Source organism: Cotesia typhae, unplaced genomic scaffold (genome assembly GCF_013202065.1).
Source record: "Cotesia typhae breed Kobodo isofemale line unplaced genomic scaffold, CoteBio_Ctyphae contig_11, whole genome shotgun sequence".
NCBI classification, from domain to species: domain Eukaryota; kingdom Metazoa; phylum Arthropoda; class Insecta; order Hymenoptera; family Braconidae; genus Cotesia; species Cotesia typhae.
Window position 1 is genome coordinate 4,526,664 of NW_027423711.1, and position 21,881 is coordinate 4,548,544.

Consider the following 21,881-nt stretch of genomic DNA (forward strand, 5'->3'; position numbering starts at 1 on the left):
CTCCCATCACAAGACCTCTCCTACGCACTCAGTCCTCTCCAGCACCCTCATGACCTCAAGTGACCGCAACCACCAATTTACCTCCCCAAAATAGCAATCTACAAAACCTACAAAATTTCCACCCAAAATTCCCCCTTTTTCCACCAACTTTCCAAATCTCTTAAATCCCCATCAAGTCTCAAAAATCAAAAAAAAAAAAAAAAAATTCAAATTATCAATCCCTAAAATTCAAATCCAAGTAACCCTAAAACTCAACCCTCTTCTCTTACTCTGGCGTTTATCGAACGAGTGCGCGCGCAAGTTGAGGGGCGTCCGGTGGTGTTATCGCGTACATGCGTCCCACGACGTAGACGTCGACGTCGGCGGCAAGATGATACGGGGTGATGCTCTTGACGGAAAGGGACGTCCATCTCTAACCCGAGGGCTCACTTCTCTCTGACCATCGCCGTAAGCTCGAGATACAACAGCTCTGTTTTTTGATAAAAAAAAAACAAATCACCGTTGTGATCGTCAGTGATTTTTATTTATATTAAAAACTTTTCGCTCTTCGATTAAGTGACTAATCAATGTGCAGTGTCTAAACATTCTACAATTTTTCATCTTTAATAGCAATTAATTATTTACCCATTAACAATAATAATATTAATAGAATTAATAACAAATTTAACTTTAAATTATTAATAAAATAAAATAAAAAAAAAATATTATCATAACAATTTTTGGTAGCGAACGCGCGCCGAGTTTATGTATTGATCGACCGCCATATTAGTCGCGGAGTTTTCTGCTGTGAGGGTGCGTACCGAGGATCTGATTGCAGTCAGGCTAGTGTCAGTTATCAGTTAACAGTTGACAGAATAAAATAAAATAAAATAATTTAATAATTATTTTTTTTAACTGAAAAATAGTGAAAAAAAAAAGTACTCGAAGGCATCAGGCTGGGAGGTAGGTTGAGCGAAGTTGTGGGTCCCGTCGTGGAGGAGGCCATTGAGCCAGGGGATGCGACCCCGCTGACGGGACCCGTAAAGGAGGTCTCTATTCCACGAGCGCCTCCACCACCCCCGCGAATTACGACTCCGAGTCCTCCGCGGCCGCCACCTCCGCCTCCGCCGCCTCAGCAGACCCAAGTGAGGATCCAGTCCCAGGAGCAAATCCAGCCCTTGGTCCAGGTCCAGGTCCAGATCCAGGAGCAGCCACTGCAAGTTCACTACGCCAATCCCTCGGAAACGGTGATCACTCAGACAACTACCGGGTTGACTCTCACCAAAAGCCACAGCTCCGCTCAGATAAATCAGCACCAGCTCCACCACCAGACCAGCGAGCCCAACAACATCACCATGGGCACCGTCCTGTCTTTCAGTCCCAAAGAGCGGAGGAACTCCTCGGTCTACCCGCCGATCGGCAGCCAGCATGCCAATGATTTCACTCTCAATAATTTTAATTACGAGCAGCTCAACAATGCCAAGAACAGGGAGAACAAAAATGTCGCCGCCGTCGCTCCTGCTCCTGGAAACAACACTTCCCTTCAGAATAATAATATTAATTTGAACAACGACAGCGCGAGGATCATTTCGGAGAAAAATGCCCTGGAGAAAAATTTGAAGAAACACTCGTTGTTTATTAATGCGTTGTCCTGGAGACGGTTTAGCACTACTAATAATAATAAGAAGAAACTTGATAATAACAAGAACAAGAATATCACTTTTAGACAGCCGCTAGATAATATTCCGATTGTTGATAAGAACAAAAATATTCAGACGCCTCAGGTTGGTATAATAATTAAAAAAAAAAAAAATTTTTTTTTTTAATTTTTTAGTTAAATATTTTTTTTGATTAAAATAAAAGATAGAGTGTCTGCTAAATTTAGTGAAACAATTATTTCTTTAGATAATTTTTTTAAAAATTTCAAACATTCAAATTATTATAAAAAAAATTTTAAGAAATTATTAATTCAAATAAAAATTAATTTCTTATTTATATTTATGTATTTAATGATAAATTTTGAATTTCATCGATAAATTTATGTCTATTTAGAAAAATAAGCTAAGTATTATCATCCGGTAAATAAATAGAATAATTAATCATCAAAGTCTAGAAATTATTAAAAGTTGGGGATTTTTGTCAGTATACTATTAAGGGTAGGAATAATAAATGTTATGGGTGGTTTTAGAAATTGGAAAATCGATAGTTTGAAGGGCTAATTTTAGAGGCCATAAAACGACATATCTCACTAACAATTGTTAACTAAATTGACCCCTCTCTTTACATAAAAATTTTGAATAAAAATTTCTGGATAAATAGCGAGTGTTTCATGATTCTAAGTAACGAATGACCCTCAGAAATAGCAAACATTAGTTAATTTAAATGAAAGTCTGGAGCAGAAGGCGAGCGAGCAATTAAATTTTCATATCTCGTATGTAAATCAATGTTATGATTCGCATTGAGTTTGTTTGGGCGAATCGGCGCAAGCCTCGAGCCTCCAGTCTCTGGGGAGCGTGTTATTATCCGCCGGCTGGCTGCAGACATAGAAGAAGACATGTATGCACCGAAATTCCCGATGAAATTTATTGATTCAGTAAAAGACAACAAATACTTTAATTGAACAATTTTGATTAAAAATTCCCTGTGAATCCAATTTATGACACTGAAAGCTCGCTATCTGTATCTATGAATTTCCGGCCACGTGACAAAGTCCAAGTACAAGCATTGTATACATGTAAATTGACAGAGTTGTTCAAGGTCTTACTCCCTTATATCGACAATCAAATAAACCATTGAATGTCTCGGCCTACTTATTATTATTATATTGTACTATTTGTTAAACTGACGATATTGATTCGCAGACAAAAGCACCAGCGTCAAACAACAATCACACGACGCACAATTTAAAGTGTGAGAAAATATCAGAGCGACCTCAGCCGGCAGGATCAAGGAAAACCGTGATCCAGGCCTCCACTTCCGAGCTGTTGAGGTGTCTCGGAGTTTACTTGCACGGGAAATGCACAAGGTTGAGGGATTTCCAGGCTGGGGACGCTGTCATGTGGCTTAGAACTGTTGACAGGAGTTTGCTGCTTCAAGGATGGCAGGTTTGTTCCTTTTTTATCAATCCAATACAAGGTTTTATTATATAAATAAGGACAATTACACAATAAGTGTCAAGCTTTCAATTATTGAGAAGAATGACAATATTTATTTGCTTAGTTTTTAACTTTTACTACCGAGGATGATAAAAAAGTTTACTTGATTTAAATTAAAAATTCTTCAACTCAGAAAATTGTTTTAAAAAGATTTTTGATCTTTAATTAAGTAGAAAAATTTTTTAACTTGAAAATTGTTTAAGTAAATTTTAAATTTAAAAAAATCAATTTTTTTTTTTCATTGAATTTTTATAATTGAAATTTTTTAAGTTCTATGAAAATTTTGGAATTTTTTAAAAATTTTAAAAAGTGCATATAACCCCTTAAAATAAATAAAACAAAATAAAAATGTTCATGAAGATACTGTAACACGATATTACGACAGAGTAATGAAGGAATACATTGGAATAGAATAACACCCTTGAGAATCTACGACTTCGGATAAAATATCAAACAGGCTTCCGTGCTGCATAATTTTATTTTATTTTTTCCACGTCCAGTTAAAGGAAATTAAATCAACCCCTTCTCTAGCTCCCTCTTAAAAATAGACGAACCAAGTTATGAAATAAAATATTCAATTAATTTTAAAGTTTTAATTAAACCAAAAATCAATGAGCTTGATGAAGAATTGACAAGATTTCAATATTTAAAAATAAAAAAACACGCATTGTAAATTAAATAAATTTATATTAACATTTAAATGTCAGCTAAAAAAAGTGTTTTAATAAGTCAATAGAAATTCATGTTATTCGATTAGAGAAAATTGAAAATTTCATCCCGGAGTTGTTTATTTATTTAACATCGAATTTGAAATGGAAGCTTAAAGCTCGCTCGAGGATTTAAACTCATGAGAAATGAATATAAAACCCCAGTAACGCTCCTTTCGATCTAAAAATAATACTTTTTCCGATAAACTGACTATCTGGGTCTTTATTGCTTTATTATTATTGTTATCATCATCAGCGGAGCTTAGCGACTCAAAAATATAAATAAATAAAGACAGAACAAAGGGAACTTGCGAGTAGGCAGATGGATAATGAAAAATGAAAATAATTAGAGGATTGTTTTTTAATTACTGTCGAAGAACTCGAGGAATTTTTCATGCGTGTAACTGTAACTAGAACCAAAAAGAGTCGCGAGCTGCATAGCGTTAGAATGATGTGGGTGTAGTTTTATTTAGTTTCTAGCGGGGTAGATCGAATACGAGACGAGGGTGGCTCCAAAGCAATGCCAGAACGAGGGTCACGTGCCGAGGGTGACAATAACTCTAGTCATGGGGTATTGTGTACAAACACCTATGAGGGTGTACATGTATGGATACTTGTACAAGCAACGTAGCTGAAAATTTTCTACCCCTCGACAATAATCTTCCCGACTTCTATTTCCTTTCCAAGATATTTAGTTTCTTCCTAAGCCCGAGATTTGACTTTTCATTTCCCGGTTTTTACTTACCGATTCTGTTGCTTTCCGATTTATAGGGAGGGTATTTTATTAGAGTAGTGATTTTTGTCATTAGATTGATGTTCTACGAACTGTATTAATTGTTACACTGTAAAAATTTTTTTTAAATGAAAATTACTCCGAAAAGGATTTTATTTTTATTAATAAAAAAAATTTTCTTCATGATTATTATTTTTTTTTAATGAATGAAAAAATAATTATTTGATCAAAATTTTTAAAATGAACAAATTCAAGTTAAGATCTTTGCAATGACACTAAATTTCACTAAAAAAAACCGATTTTATCACACAACTATCCAGGAAACAAAATATTTCTTATTATCTTAATAACAAAGATTAAATAAATTGTTTTTAAATGTATACATTAATTAATTAATGGTTAAAAAATTATTTTAATAGTGTATTAATTTGATCTTATTAAAGATTGTTCATAAATAGAAATTTCCTTAAATGTTTATTGTCTAAAAAAAAGCAAAGAATAGAAATAATAATCATAATGTGTGAGGATATGTTTGTTCCGATACACCTGACCTTTTACCTAGTCACGTATATTTATGGATTGAGCACGAGGCCAATGTATACAGTTAACATATATTTGCCATCAGCGGAACACGAACGTTTACCCCCGAGCAATTAGACGCGCCCAAATTGGAGGTTTTTATTCAGGAGCTGAGTCATCCGCCCGTTAAATTGCGATTAGAATTTATAATCACTTGCAAGGGGAGTGAAACAAAAGGAGACTGAGAATATGGAAATTTTCAGCGATCGAAGCTTCGGAGCTTGAAAGATCGCCAAAGACCAAAAAAAATTCACGATATTGGGTGTGATAATGCCGGAATTTATGATGGAAAAGGATATTTGTAAAATTTGTGAATCTTGAGGTAGAAACACGGAAATTTATGGAGGTCGGCTGAGAAAAAGTCGGGTAAATTTATGGAAAAATGTTCCAAGAGGTTAAAAAAGTGCTTCTGGGTAGGAAAAATCTTTTCGTCCGGAAAACTTTGATAGAAATTTTTCGAATTTAATGAAAAAGCAAAAAATTAATTTATCCTGTCATCCTTTTTTTTAAATAATAGGTGAAAAATTTTATAAAAAAATTCTAAAAGAATTTTTTTATAAAAAATTAAATACTCTTCTAAAAAAGTTCTCTATAAAATTTTCTGTATCTCTCATCCTTTAGCCAGAATTCTAATTAAAATAAAAATTATAAAAATTTAATTCCGTCGATATACTTAAAAAAATTGTAAAATCTCATAATTATATTTAAAAACTCAACGTGACACTGCCAATAACCTTGCGGAGCTTTAACAAAAAAACGTGCAGAATACTCCACTTTCAACGTAAATCATTTAATCTAATTATCATCAACCGGATTTTAAATTTGTTCCAATTGTTTTTTTCCCTACAAAATAAAATTATTCTCTAGAATAAAACACGTGTCAGTATCGATTATTCGCCCAGACATTTACTTAAATTCAGACGGATAAAAAATCAAAAAAAAAAAAAAAATAAAAAAATATTTCTGAAAGAGCAAGTGAACAATTATTGCGAAATACTTAAGAGCTGCAGTAAAAAGGCCAGTCACCCCATATTGATCGGAGCTATACCCTCTTTTATGTATTATTTCAACTCCATACTCTTTATAATATGTATACAGTACATACAGTCATAGTCCAAGTCTAAGTTTGCGTTAAATTTATATTTTTGCTAGATTTTTCTATATCGGAATTTGCTGGGTAAGTTTAAGCCGCGCGAAGCTTGTCCTCTTTATGAATATTAACATGGTTGTTATTGTTGTTGATGTTATTGTTATTATCGATAAAAGTAGCTTAAGGGCTGGGCTTGCCAGCGAGAAAAAACGTCATAATGTCGACGACCGTATAGCGTGAAGGAAAAAATACCTATAATCATCATTAGCATCATTGTTATGATTATTTTTATGATAATGATGGTCAGAAGTGCCGGTGACCATCGAATCGTGATTTTACACGTTGTTGTTATTATAGACTTACTTATTAATGCTCAAATGCGTGGGCGATAATGATGGGGCAAAAAAAGATTCTTGTAAGCTGACATAGATTTTACGCCAGCGTATTAGTGTCAGGAGTTTATTGAGTATTTAAAAAAAGCTTTATTTATTGCATCAACTAGATTGCTAATATTGTCATTGTGTAAAAGTAGAAAAAAAATTGTTTGGAAATGAGAATTAAATTATATTATATACTTGAATAAAACTGGGCAATCAAATAAATATGTTTTTTATCTAATCTTGTTAAAATTATTTGAGTTAAAACAGCGAAATTGGGTTACTTGATACAGATATTTTTTTTTATAGATAATAATTTGAAGGAACTTGAAAGAATTTAACAGGGAATAAATTTTTAGTTAAATTAATCTGGAATTCTTGGGGTTTAATAAATTTACATAAAAAACTTCAAGTATTCTCATGTCTGATAAAATGATATTCAGAAACGGAAAATATTTTAAAGAAAATGGAATTCTTTGAAGAAATACATAAATAATTTTGTTCGTAATATAATTTCAGGATGGAATTCTTTGGATAGTTTGAATTTTAATAAACTGTAATTTTTTAAAATTATTTTATTGAAATTAATTTTATAATTTCAAGACAATTTAATTAAAAAAAAAAAAATAATTTTTCAAATGCAAGAAAAAAATTTTTGAACTAAAAAATTTATAATCTTTGTTCCTCTTAATTTCTTTTTTATATCAAGTTAATTTTTTCCATTATATAATCTTAAAATATGTACAATTAAGCATCAAAAAACTTCCCAAATTATTCACTTAAATTAAAAAAAATTAATCTTCATATCTAGCATTATAATTAATGAATCGAATCGACAAAATTGACCCTAACCGCTAAATATTAATCGAAATGCCAATCATCAATAAATAATTATAAAATTACTAGACCTGAATCTAATAATCAAACACCTGAAGTTATCGGTAAACAACGTTCCTCGATAACGTGTAAGGTATGCATCTCATAAATGCATGAGTGAGAATAATAGGAACGGTTTCGAGGTAAGGTTTAGTAGAGGCGATATTATATCGAGAGCATCGATCCTGATGCACGTACACGGCTCGGAGCCGCTGCCATCATTTCACGTACACACAAAGAACAATGATGTTGAGGGTGAGCGCTGGCAGCGTATGTTTACCTACCAGCCAATGCTCTCGCAATCTCTCAATACCTTTTCCAGGAATATTCAGCTTCAGCATGCGACACAGTATACAATATGCAATATACAATATACCTACGACAAAGCAACAACAACGACACTACACTGGAGCAGCTTCACGGTCTACTCGTTGTCATGCACGGTCTAAATCGAGCGGTACACTCCAATTCACTAATGACGGCGTGTACGTTTAAGTATATTGCTACTGTACCAGCTATTACTATCTTTACAAGGATCAACCGGTTTTTATCAAACAGACATGCCTGGTTGGTTCCTATCTGCCCGTGGCTCAGGTTAATGATCATGCTAATGTTAATAACTTCGACTAAATTAAGCTGGCAAACGCTATCAGCAAATGAGATGAACATTGATGGAATTTTTTTTTATTTATCTTCAATCAAAGAAAAATTAACTTGATTAAAAATAGAAAATCTTTAGCTAATATCAAACGGAAGAATTTTATAATTTTTTAATTTTTTTTTTTTGCTTGAATCAAGATTAAGAAATTCTTCAAAATTATTTTCTGAGTTTAGAATTAAAAAAAAAAAAAAAATTCAGAATTATAATAATTACTGTGTGAGATCGACAATAATTTTTTAATCACGTCTTGGATCGAAATTTAACAAACTAATTTAATTTTTTAATTTTTATAAAAACAATTACAGATTGATAATAAAAATTAATAAAATTTTCAGTCATAATATTTACTTTTTTGTTAGTTAAAATCTAAGATAGTAATTATTACTATAAAAATATTAATGAATTTTATTTTAAATTATTTTATTAAAAATTAAAGTTTAATTAATGTAAAAAGGGATAAATATAATTATTCTATTTCTCGATATACGCTGTAAAATAACGTCATGAACATTTATATTATTAAACATCCGGCTTAAGAGAAGTGGTTGCTAATTAATAGATATTATAATGAAAACGAGTCTCTCTCATACCGCATGATTGCGGTAATTTTAATTAATTAATCAGTAGCCGCATGCAATTGGGGCAGCTGAATCCATAAAGTCAAAGAAATAAAGCATTTTAATTTTAATTAATAGTTTGTCAAAAGATGCTTAAATATTAAATAAAATTTGTTTCAGGACGTCGCGTTTATAAACCCGGCGAACGTGGTGTTTGTGTACATGCTGGTTCGCGAGCTGGTGGACGGAGAGGAAGCGTCCGAGCGCGAGCTGCAGGCGACCGTCCTGACGTGTCTGTACTTAAGCTACAGCTACATGGGGAACGAGATCAGCTACCCCCTGAAGCCGTTCCTGGTGGAGGACAGCAAGGACAAATTCTGGGACCGATGCCTACTGATCGTTAACCGACTGAGCTCCAAGATGCTGCGCATCAACAGCGAGCCCGGATTCTTCACGGAAATCTTCAGAGAGCTCAAGGTATATGACACCCCCTGGAGGCGTCCGTCACTGAACATGGGTCTATAAAATCAAAACGTCGTGTACGTAGCGACGCCTCTACTTGTTTGTACGAAGTAAAACTAGAGTATCATTGTCATTTTCATTATTTAATTTTCATTGTTGTAGAATTATATTTAAATTTATTTTAGACTGGAATGCACTCCATAAAAAAAAATTTTTATCAAAAATACATGTTGGAATATGATAGAAGAATTTATTAACAATTAAAAAATGTTTTGTTTAATAATTTAGATAATTGAATTAAACAATAAAATTTTTAATTATTTTATTTGTCATAAAAATATTATTTTCATGAAAAAACTATTAATTTATTTAATTAATTAAACTTTCTTTTTTATAATCAAATTTATGGAGTTATAAAAAGTGTCTAAATAAAATTTTGACACTTATTTTTTATTAAAAGCTCCAAATAAATTTTTATTAAGATAAAAAAAATATTTATCATTTTGTCAATTATTAATTTATTAATTACTTATCAAAATCAAGATTATTTAACATACTTTAGCTATTCTAACATATATTTTTGCTTTAAAAAATTTTCCTTGGAGTCCTAACAGGGAATAATAACCACTGAATAATAATAATAATCGTATGTTCCAGGCCTGCGGAACCGGAGAACGCGGGAGTCTCACTGGTGAGGGTCTCGAGCGAAGTCTCGTCGTCTCCGGAGTCGCGGTTCCAACCAAGGCAGCTTGACAAAGCTACAGAGAACTCTTGGGCCGGATCACCAGAAACGACAGCCATCTCGAGCCCATCTGACATCCCGCAGTTCGAAGAGGAGTCGCGTTCGCGGCCTGACGTGTCGCTGACTCCGTCGTCGTCACCGCCGGTCCCGTCCACCTCAGGAGCCTCAACGTCAGCGCAGCAGCGCCACCACCTCTTCCTGCAGCCTCCCGAGCGCCCAGTGTTGCAGCGCCGCAGAAGCAGTGCCGGGTTGTCAGGACGCTGTCCGGATTGTGGTAAGAAGCGCGAGGACGCCATTTCGTACACGATCGAGGACCTCGACGCGGTCGATTCCGCGCCTCTGGAGAGTGTCTTCAAAGGACTGGTCTGTACTTGCGACCAGAAGGCGCCACCTTGTCCTCCCGATGTCTCCCCGCTCTTCAAGAAGCCTCACCCCGACTTGAGGAAATATCGGAGCGTCGAGACCTCGGCTTCCAGGTGGGGGACCAACTTTCTCTCTCCCGACGACATCTGGGACCTGAAACGTCCGAGCTCCGAGGAGATTACCGAGTACCGGTGGGAGCTCAGCACCTCCAGGACCGACGTCGACCTCAACCGTCGCACAAAGTGCAGCTGTCATGACCTTACTCCCGAAGAAAAACGCCACCCCGACCGCGGGGACCTCCGGAAGCACCACAGTGCTGAAACCGACAAATGGTCGCTCAGGCCCGATCACCTCAGTCCGCCCCACGACCTCAGAAAACACTCGAGCGACGCGTCAGGCATGGCCCGGGACGGTCCCCAACCAACAGCCAAGACCCTCAAGGTCCCCGAAGTCCTGCCGAACCCGAAGCCAAGGTGCACTTGTCCAAAGCCGAAGACCTTGAGCCCTTCTCCGGTCAATGAAAGGGCCCAAAGGTTCCAGGACCAGGAAAACCGGGTCCTCTTTTCCAAGTCGCTGACTCCTGAAGAGAAAGCAGCCGCAGAGCGCCCGGAGTTGAAGAAACACGCCAGCGAAGACGTTCGGCCGGTCAAGAGAGAACGGGGAAGGTTGGTTAAGGAAAAGGCTATCGTTGGATCGATAAAAAAACCCGAAAGAGAGGTCACCAGTCCTGATGAACGAAAGGCTCAAAGGTCCAGGTGGGCTGGAATGACCCACTTCTCGCTCCAGCTGGAAAAGAAAGAAATCAAGTATGGAGATCCCAAAAGCAAGAGCCTAAAGGAAAAGCAGAGGTACAGCGTCAGGAGAAGCTTGTCCCCCGAACCGGACCCGCGAGCTATCGTCAGAGTCAACAGCAGGATTGTCAAGCGGCTGATTTCACCGGAAATTACAATTACTGACGCAAAGTGGGCGCCATATGAAGGCTACTCTCCTTTACCATGCGTCGGGATTAAAACTCGCGAGCCCAAAAGGATTAGCGAGATAAAATGGACGCCCTACGACGGATCTGCTTCGGAATTGAGCATCCTAGAGGTCCCTGAAGAAACTGAGGCGAACGACGAGTATCATATCACGCCGACTTGCCACCCGCCGCCGAGAGCTACTGAGCTGAAGGAGGAAGAAACTGACGAGGAGCGAGAGCGCTGGAGATTCTTAAACCAAATCTCCCCGTTTCCGATCTACCAAGGCGCGTGGAAAGACGAGTCGCCTAAGCAATCTCCCCAAAGGATGATCACTCCGGAGGACCTGGAACCTCCGATCTGGAAGCCCATGGAACCTAGTCCTGTAAGGGCGCGCACTCCGTCGCCGGTTTATCAAGAACCTGTCAAGCCTGTTAAGCCTTCCAAGGAGTCTAAAAGGAAGAAGTTCAGGGGGAAGGCGGAGAGCGTCCAGTCGAGGAAGGAAAGCCTCCTGGTGCCGCCTACTGTGATCGTAAGGGCGGCCAGTGAGGAAACTAAGCGGCAAAGGCCTGCTTTGACCAGGTCGAATGCTTTTTTGGAGCTGCCACGTGGGAAAGGGTTTGATCCTACCAAGCGGTCGCTCAGTGAGGAAATTCCCAGGTCCAGGGCTCGGGAGACTCATCGCGGACCCAGCAGGGCTAAGAGTGAGGAAGCTTCTAGGAATCCGTGGGGTGATGAGGGGGAAGTTCGACAGTATGTGACGACTGTTTAGATTATTTATAAGTAAAGGGGAGTGTTGGGGTTTTCTACGAGTTGTTTATTTGTGATGTGACGGACAATGGGAGTTTTCGACTTTTTCCTCGTAATCGTTTGCTACAACACCAATGCCCGGTCTATTTAAAATTGAACAACTTGACATTGACTAAGCTGCGGCCTACGCGTTCCAGCTCTTACGGAAATCAATTTTAGGACTGTTATTTGTGACGATATTCAACCAGAGCCGGTATGCTAGGAATCTTTTAAAAAAAGGAAAACAACATCAATAAATCAACAATATCATATTAATTGCAGTAAATTAATGCTCAGGGGCAATATGGCGGGCTTGTACGAGCGCCCCGATAATTTAGGGGTGTTAAAAAAAAATATATTAGTAATGTTGTAATGTTATTGATTATAATTATTACGTTTTTTTGTATGAGCTTGTGTTGCTGAGACTGCCGACGAGAGGGCATTGTCGATCGGTTATTTACTCGCCGATGTTTTAATAAAAGTGATAGCGTAATTAATGATAAATAATTATTGATATTCATTAATATTAATACTTAATTATAAATGATTTAAAATAACCGTAGCGTATAAGTAGCCATTGAAGTTCAGTAACACATTGTACTTTATAATATATAGTACGTACTTGGTATATAATATGATATGTGTATATTATCTATACCGACTTGAGATACATAGATGTAACCTAACGCTCAGACAAATGTAAGATTAAACCCGTGATTAGTGGGTAATTAATTGAATAATATTAATAATGGTTATGATTAATGATGATAATAATAAGAATAATAATGACAATGATTGATAAAAAATAAATAAATTAGTTGAAGCGGAATCGTCTCGTCGGATCAGCTGTTTGAATATTCTTTCGCATTTGTAGCGAAGTTGATAATTAATTATTAACAATTGATAATTATTAAACAAATTGTGTTGTTATTAAATTTTTTTTTTATGGGAGAGAATAATTTACCGTGTTTTTCGGTAATTACTGTCGCTCCGAACAGTTATTTCAACTTGAGTTCTGGGAACGGCCATTTTGTCGTCAGTTGACGCTCAAAATGGCCTTGCGCCGGGTCGTGCAATATTTAATACAATCGTAACGATTTTAGAGTAAGACATAGCTACTATTATTTTTGGCTGTTATTATTAATATTTTTATTTACCAAATTTAATAATAGAATAATTGATTGTAGGTAAATAATGAGTTAAGGGTTTATTAATTAAATAAAAATGAAAATACTCAGAGATATTAAAGCTGCTTACACTTTACATTCTGGGTTTTAATAATTAAAACCGAGCTTTTGTGAAAAGCGTGGGCAGCTGAGTGTACTTTTCACTAAAAAATTAAAGTCATATTTAGAACACATTTTGATATTTCTTTTAATCATAGCGCTTTTTCTCAGATTAAAATACTTTTTTTTTTTTAATCTTGTTTAATAAAATTAATTATTCCACCTAAATTTTTACACAGTAAAAAATTGTACGTCAAAAAATTTTTTGTTAAATATTTAACACTTTTATATTTAAATTTAACATTTATTGTGTTAAATTAAGACAAAAAAGTGTTGAAAATTTAACATAAAAATTTTTTACTGCGTAAACATTTTTAGTGTATGATTAATTAAAAGCAATAATTAACTTAAAAACAAATCAAAAATTGAGCAATTTTATTTCGCTAAGCTTTAATAATTATTATAATTTAAATTTTTTATTATCAAAAATTAAAAACGTTAATTTATTGATAAAAATTAAGCTCAGAATTGACTTTTAATTATTTTGATTGCTACGTAAGTAATGAATGAAAAAAAAAAATGATAATCATAAGCTTAGTTACTGAAAGTGTCATTAATATAAGCAGCAATCGTTCGCACGCTGAATTATCACCACCCCTAAAATATATTTACGTTTGTATATATAATGTATCGATACGTTATTATTTATAACGGATCGTGAAAATTAATGCTATTCCGACTATTGCAATTAATCCATCATATAGACTAATTTAATTATAATTATTAATAATATTAAATTAATTATTAGCGTATGTATTATTTAACCATCTAATCGTAAGCATTGTAAACAAATGTGATTCATTACTCTGTTAGGAATATCTACACCCTCAGTAATGACTTAATTGATTGATTGGATATTATTTGATTAGTTAATTATTTTATTTCTGTTATATCGATTGACATTTTTATTAAATCACTCGTACATCCGAATTCTCATTTTTGTTGACTTGTTTTTGTTATATTATTACTATATAAGTAATCATAATAATTATTATTTATTATTGATATTGATAAGACACTCATATCGAGTATTGTCATATCCATTTTGTTAATTATGTGAGTATGTATATAAATATATCTGTAATTATATTTATATACATATCCTGCCCCTGTCCTGAGCCCCGAATAATTTGTGATCGAAAACTAAACAATTAACTCAGCGTGTTACTGTAATAATATTTATCCTTGTCTAATAGAGCATTATTTGTGCAAATTATTAACTGACAAATAATAAATAAAACCCGTAATAAGAGGTCAATGTTGATTTGTTTAAATAAAATAAATGTAAGTCTAAAAAAATATTGATTTTTTTTTTTACCTAATTTCCTGTTTTTTTTTTTTTTTTTTAATTTTTCTTAAAAAATTAACTTTCTATTTTTTTTTAATTTTTCTTAAAAAATTAATTTTATATTTTGTTTATCGATAAAAAAATTCATAAAAATATTTTTTTTATTACTAATTTAATTATTAAAAAAAAAAAATAGAAATTTTTTGCTGTCGGCTAATTTTAATTTCATAAAAAATAATAAAAATAAAACTCACATTTAAATTTTCCCGCCAATTTTTCGCGCATGCGCCTCGAAGCAAATCAGTTTTCTTTATTTTCTTGATTCTTGACAAATAAAAATATTTAAAACACTACCGAAAAAATTATTGATCAACGAAAAAACTATATTATGAAAATTAAGGTAGCCAAAATCTAAAAATTTTTAGAATTTTTTTATTAAAAAAAAAAATTTAATTTTTAAAAAACTATAAGAGTAATTTTTTAAAAATATTGGTTAGTTCTAATTTAATAATAAAAAAAAAAAGACTAAAAAAATTAAAAATCTCGGCTAACTTAAGTATCATAACTATAGTATGCATGATTCAAAACTGCTGAGATCATTCCTATGTAATACCGGCTATGTCAAATGTCCGAATTTTCGTATTCTTTTTTATATACTTTTTAATGCGCGCCTACTTGAAATTTTATAGTTTATAGCTTAATTACGACGTAAAGAAAAAAATTGAGTACTTTTTTGTATTAAATATCGACTAATTACTTAAGAAATTGCAAAAAATTGCAGAGCTAAAATTCGCGTAACGTCTTTTTTACTACGGTCGGCCATCTTGTGTTGCGCATGCGCGCGCACGCGCAGAAATAAGGAACTAAATTTGAATTTTTTATTCTTCTAATATGAATCTTTTCATCTTTGTTTTTTTAAAATTATTTTTTATTAATTAAATTAAAACAAAAAAATATTTTTAAAAAATTGCACTGATAGTTTTTAAAATTTTTTACAAGCAAAATTTTGTTTTTATTCTTTTGTAATTAAATTAGAACTAAAAAATATTTTTAAAAAATTGCACTTACAATTTTTCAAGTTCTTTACAAATTAATTTTTTTTAAATAATTTTTTCAATAAAAAAACATCTTAAAATTTTTTAGATGTCAGCTTAATTAATTTTAATTAATAGTGAAAGTAAAAAAAATTTTTTTAATAAAAAAAATCTAATTAATTGTACATGATAAATTTGATGAATTGTCTAATGACAGCTGTCAAGTTGATAAGGCAGCTCACGCCTTCCAAACCCCGAGACATTTAAAAATATTTGAGGTTATAAAATGGCGGATCTAAACAGAGAGTTGAGTGAATATTTACTAAGCAACAAAAATGAAAAACAGTACAAATTAACAATCCCAACGGTGACGATACCAAGGCCGTCACTGGGAAGATGGTTCGGAAGATCATCATCAACTCAAGAAAGCACTGAGAAGTCAGGATGGTTCCAAGACACCCAGCGAAACTGCTGTCCCAGTATGGTTAGTTTGACACGTCAAAATTTTTATTTTTTTGACTAAAACTTTAATTTTAAAATAATTTTATTCCAGACAAGGTTCCAGAGATTAACTGGCTTTGCGATGTGCTTATTCATGGGAGTGCTCTGCTTCTCGATATCAGCAATTTACGTGCCAGTGTTGCTCCTAAAAGCGCGTAAATTTGCTCTGTTATATTCTCTAGGAAGTGTATTTTTTTTAATGAGGTATTTATTAAGCTATTAAATTGTTTAATTTTTTTAAATAATACTAAAGTTAGCTGACGTTAAAAAATATATTTTTTTTTTTAACAATTTAAACAATAATTGTTAAAATTTCCAGTTTTTGTTTCCTGTGGGGACCAGTCAGCTACCTAAAATCTTTATTCACCTTAGAGAAACGTTGCTTCACATTATCATACTTCCTGACCCTCGCAGGAACTCTGTACTTTGCTCTGCATCTCCAATCAACACCTCTGACAGTCCTCTGCGCGGTTCTGCAGATCATAGCCCTGCTGTCGTTCCTCGTGAGCCACATTCCTGGAGGTACTACGGGGCTGATGTTCTTCGGGAGGATGTTCAAGTCCTCTGTTAAGCCTACTTTGCCTATCTAAGCTGTCATATCAAATGAAATTAATTTATTTAATTATTAATCATTAATCGTACTGAAAATACTAGACTTTACATTTATTTGATTTGAAAAAAAAAAAAAAAAAAAATTAATTTTTCTAAAAATAAGTCTGCTATTTTCAGTATAAATTAAAGAATGTATATAAGACTGGTACATACGTATGACTATTTCTATCTATTTAATTAATTGTGATAAGTATGACACCAAATTGTAAATATTTAATATAATCTTCCATTTAAAATATTGAAATTACACTAGCAACTTTGCAGTCACTATGTGATTGCTGTGACTTGTGTACTATAAATAAATAAAATTTTACTTTATTAAATAATAAATTTTGTTAAATTGCATTGTACTTTTTTAACTATTGACGTTTTTGAAGATATAAGCTTATATCTTAAAAAATGTCAATAGTTCACGAGATACAAGGTCATTTCTTAATTATGTGGCCACAAAATTTCGCTTATTCTCTTATTAATATAAATTTATTAAAAAAAAATAATTATCAGTTCTTTTTTTTTATAGGAATTTTTTTCTTAGGCTTAGGAACCTTGGTCGCCTTCAAACGCTTCGGATTCTTCTGAATTTGTTTGACTTTTAAAGGCTGATAGACTGACAATTTTATCTTCTCTGGTTTAGCTTCTTCTTGTTCCATCGGTTCATCTTTTTTGTCTGAAGAATTATTCTTTAGAAGATTTACCGCAATGTACCGCTTTTTTGGAGCATGATTATTTTTTTCCTCTGCAATGTGAGCTAGAGAAATGAATTCTTCTTCTGCTCGGAATTCCGGAGGCTGGAACACTCTTTCTGAGGTAGACGAACGATACTTGTAGACGGAGGAAGGGTTGAAAGGCTTGGATTTGGTCTTTGGAGTCACTGGTCCTGGTTCTGGGCTTGAGACTGGCTCAGGTTCGAATTTATCTGAAGGGAATAATTCTTTTGGGCTCTTGGGAGCTGGCAATGATTGGGATAAGTAAGATATTTTTTCATATAATTTATAAAAGTGGGAATTTAATTCTGCTTCTGATTTCTAAATTAAAAATTAAAAAAAAAATTAATGGTTGTTTTAATGAGTGAGAAATTTTAGTAAATAATTAAATTACCTTTAATCCAATAGTTAGGCTAGCAAATCCAATTTTTTCTAAGCAAATTTTCTTAAGTCCAGGCAACAAAACAACAGGAATATTTTTATTTTGTCCCATCACAATAATATGCTTGATCATCAACATAGGATCTACATTAGCTTCCACTAAAATACAGCAAATGTCCTTTTTTTCTACAGCACGAGTCACTGCATTTACTCCAAGAATTATTTTATTTCTAAAATGATCATCAATAAATAAATTTTTATAATAATCATAAAACAAAAATCAATTTGTTTCTATTTAATTTTAATTATAAAATTTCCTTCAATTATTAAAAGATGAAAATATTTTTTTAAAACTCACACATTGACATCTAGCTCATCTTCAGACAGTTTATTGACTTCCTTACGTTCTTCTTTGCTCAATTTCCTCAACTGAGTCCAACTTAATTTCTTCTTACATTTTTTTTTCGGTAACAACCTATCAAAAATTTCTTCGTTACATTTTTATAAAAATTTTATAATGAAATCAGCTGATCAGCTGACATTTAAAAATTTTTTTAAGTTATTTAAAAAATCAATTATCACTCAGAAAATTCAAAAAAAAAAAAATTGCAATTTTTACTTTATTTTCTTTAGAATAATTTATTTATTTATAAAATAAAAAAAAACCTGTCAATTTTTTTTTTTTAATTTCAGAGAATCAAAAATAAAAGTACTTACTCTTTTAAAATGTCACTTAATTCATTTATTTCATCATCGGATTTTAAAATTGGCCTGCAAATAATTATAAATAAATTTTTTAATAAATTAAATAATTAAACAAAAAAAATTTGAATTTTTTTATTACAAATAAATAAATAATTACCAAATAAATTCATACGGCTGCGCCAAAACATTCCTCGTAATTTTTTTGACAGATGTATTTTTCTGTTTTTTCAAACTCATTATTAATTATTAAACTTAATTAATTACAACAATTATTTTAAAATAAAAAATAAACAAATAGTTAGTCTAACCTCTAAAATTAAATAATCACAACTGACAACTACTCTTTACTTATTATCGGTAAGCAAACAATAATTATCACAAAAGCCACAAGGGGCGCCATTTTTCAAAAGACCGGAATGACGTCACCGCCCAGTCTCCCAGCATTTCGTTAAAATTTCTCTCCTTCCGGCAACGTATCACGCTTCTGAGGTTGTCTTGCCTTTATAATTTACAATAATTAACAAAAGTACTATTTTATAATCTTAATACTTTAAAATGGCTATTGGTGATTTGAAAACCCCTAAAGGTCTCAAGAACCTCGACACTTTCTTGGCGGAACGCAGTTACGTCGAAGGGTAATTATTTTTAATTTTACAATTATTATGCACGTGTCGGCATTTTGTTTTTTTTTTTTCTAAGTTCTAATAATAGGTTATTTTTTTGTTATTTATTTATTTATTCAATTAAATTTTTGACCTAGCTACGATTATTTTCTTCATCAAGATTAAGCCATTTAACTGTCAAAAATGAAGCTCTAAAATTTCTGGAAGTAAAAAAATCTGACAGCTTTTATAAAAAAAAAAAAAAAATTGTTAGAAACCAAAAAAATTTAATTTTTTTGTAGTAATTAAAAAAAAAAACAGATTTAAATTGTTGCAAAAAATTATTTTACAAAAATTGCAATCTTAAGAATCAATCCAAAAATTTGACAGATGTTTTGTGATTTTAATTTTATAAAATTATTGTATTTTTTACTTATAAATTATAAAAAAATTGAATTTTTAAATTAATAAAATAAATGTTTAGAATTATTTTTAATATTTTTATTACATGAAATTTTTTTAATTAAAAAAAAAAATTATCAATTTGCTGACTTTGGTACCATCAAACATCTGGAATTTTTTAAAACTAATTTTTTAATAGATTCCCCAAAATATCTGATGAAATTTTTTTTTTATTTAAAAAAAAAAAATAAATTTTTTTTTATTAAAAAAAAAAAAATTATAATCATTAATTTTAAATGAAATTTTAGATGGCAAGCATCCCAAGCTGATGTCGCAGTCCTAGAAGCCTTGGGCCAAGCCCCAACGGCGTCAAACCCCCACGTCTTGAGGTGGTACAAACACATCAAGTCCCACGAGCTGGTCAAGTTACCCGGCGCCAAGAAAATCCCCAACAGGTTGGGTGTCGCTTCTTCAGGCGCCGCACCAGCTGCCGCCAAGCCCGCTGACGATGATGACGATATTGATCTCTTCGGATCTGACGATGAAGAAGATGCCGAGGCCGAGAGGATCAAGGCCGAGCGAGTCAAGGCCTACGCCGAGAAAAAATCCAAAAAACCAGCCCTCATCGCCAAGTCCAGTATCGTCCTTGATGTCAAGCCATGGGACGATGAGACCAACATGCAGGAGATTGAAGAAAAAGTCCGTGCTATTGTTATGGATGGACTTGTTTGGGGAGCTTGTAAGTATTACCAAATATTTTTTTTATTCAATTTTTTTTTTTAAATAATTTAATTGAAAAAATTTGTCAGATATTTTTTTAAAACAATTTAATTAAAAAAATTGTCAAATTGTTGCATAATATTTTTTTTTATTGAATTTTTTATTTATTAAATTTTTTTTTTCAAGTAATTTAATTTAAAAAATTGTCGAATTTTTTTATTTTAATTTTGTATTTTTTTTTAAGTTTTAATTTTCTAATTAATTTTTTTTTCCAGCTAAATTGGTCCCAGTTTGCCATGGAATCAACAAACTCCAAATCATGTGTGTAGTAGAAGACGACAAAGTGTCTGTCGACCTTCTGACTGAGATGATCCAAGAATTCGAGGATCACGTACAGTCCGTCGACATCGCAGCTTTTAACAAGATTTAAATTATATTTTCTTTATTCGTCTGGTCCATTGTTTTGAAATTTAAATAAAGTGATTCGTTTTTGAATAATATGAAGTTTTTTTTTTTTAGCATTAAATTAATTAATTATTTAAAAAATAAAATTTTCAAATTTTTGATAATTGACAAAATTGACAAAAACTATATTAAATTCTTTCAAATAAAGAAAACAAAGCAATAAAAAATTGATAATTTTAAAAGCAATATTTTATTTTTAAAAATTTAGTCAATATTGCATTTAAAACCATGACCTCATATAATTTATTCCCCCGAAAATTTTAGAAAGTTTCTTTTATCTTGATATAATATTACACTATAAAATATATCCCCATAAACAAACATAATTGTCAAAGTTTTTATAAAAATAAAAATTTAGTCCGTGATTAAGAAATTTTTTCTAAGCGATTTTATGCGCAAAAATCCGGTTTAGATAAAAATACTTTTGATATTCACAAAGTGTCAATTTAAAGAAAATTCAATTCTTATCTTTAAAAAAAAAAAAAAAATGGAATTCTTAGAAAAAAAAAAATGAGCAATTTATCACAAATAAAATGAATAAGCCAGAACAATTTAATTGAATCATTAAACAATTAATTATTTTTTTTGGTCAAGTCTAATCATTCAATTTCTTTGTTTTCCTCAATAAAAATAAAACATTTTAATCTGAGTAAATAAAATTATTAGAATTAATTTTAATGATTCATAATAAATTTATCTAAAAGGTCGCATTTATAAAAAAGAATTCGACTTATTTTATTACAAGTAAATGAAATTCTTTTTGCCAAAAAAAAATCCACACGGATGTAACTATTTTTTTTTTTTTAATTTATTTAAATGTTTTTACTTTGAAACTAGTGTTATATCACTGGGATTTTCTAGGTTGTTATCATTAAGAATCTACAAGTTCAATTATATCATTGCAACAACAAATTTTATTACACATTGCAAATTAAATAAAACAAACTCGGATAAATATTTGAGAAAAAGAAGAAATAATTTTTTTTTTTTTTTTTTTTTTTTTTTTAAATAAAATGTAACAATTATTTAAACTATTTGTTATTATATTAAATTACTTTACTTACTACAATTATTTATGTGACTAGACATAGATGTGTGTAATTGCTAGATGCACATGAGGGTCTTTAGATGTTTGGATTCCCCTCTCAAAGGCCG

General features: G+C 32.1%; 4 protein-coding genes across 5 annotated transcripts; 3 read left to right on the forward strand and 1 right to left on the reverse strand.

The window, feature by feature from the left end:
* The first annotated feature begins 418 nt into the window (after positions 1–418).
* Positions 419–9,973, forward strand: Cdk5alpha (Cdk5 activator-like protein). Of its 2 annotated transcripts, none has more exons than XM_074240334.1 (4): positions 419–1,763; positions 2,841–3,083; positions 8,895–9,253; positions 9,834–9,973. In XM_074240334.1, exons 1-3 carry the CDS (start codon positions 1,335–1,337, stop codon positions 9,237–9,239), a joined length of 1,017 nt encoding a protein of 338 aa, XP_074096435.1. In that variant the 5' UTR covers positions 419–1,334; the 3' UTR covers positions 9,240–9,253; positions 9,834–9,973. The 2 variants fall into 2 exon arrangements, with proteins under 2 accessions (XP_074096435.1, XP_074096425.1); XM_074240324.1 differs by having other exon boundaries at positions 8,895–9,191; positions 9,834–9,971.
* A 5,916-nt stretch (positions 9,974–15,889) lies between these two features.
* On the forward strand, positions 15,890–17,087 carry LOC141534953 (vesicle transport protein SFT2C). The gene is made up of 3 exons (XM_074254652.1): positions 15,890–16,118; positions 16,188–16,339; positions 16,455–17,087. The coding sequence occupies exons 1-3, from the start codon at positions 15,921–15,923 to the stop codon at positions 16,723–16,725; spliced, it is 621 nt and encodes a 206-aa protein (XP_074110753.1). The 5' UTR covers positions 15,890–15,920; the 3' UTR covers positions 16,726–17,087.
* Positions 16,812–18,893, reverse strand: LOC141534447 (uncharacterized). The gene is made up of 5 exons (XM_074253840.1): positions 18,695–18,893; positions 18,550–18,603; positions 18,191–18,307; positions 17,846–18,062; positions 16,812–17,772 (listed from the first exon to the last, which is right to left on the reverse strand). The coding sequence occupies exons 1-5, from the start codon at positions 18,772–18,774 to the stop codon at positions 17,248–17,250; spliced, it is 993 nt and encodes a 330-aa protein (XP_074109941.1). The 5' UTR covers positions 18,775–18,893; the 3' UTR covers positions 16,812–17,247.
* A 96-nt stretch (positions 18,894–18,989) lies between these two features.
* Eef1beta (elongation factor 1-beta) lies at positions 18,990–20,759 on the forward strand. The gene is made up of 3 exons (XM_074254535.1): positions 18,990–19,172; positions 19,850–20,280; positions 20,537–20,759. Exons 1-3 carry the CDS (start codon positions 19,093–19,095, stop codon positions 20,689–20,691), a joined length of 666 nt encoding a protein of 221 aa, XP_074110636.1. The 5' UTR covers positions 18,990–19,092; the 3' UTR covers positions 20,692–20,759.
* The last annotated feature ends 1,122 nt before the right edge of the window (positions 20,760–21,881 follow it).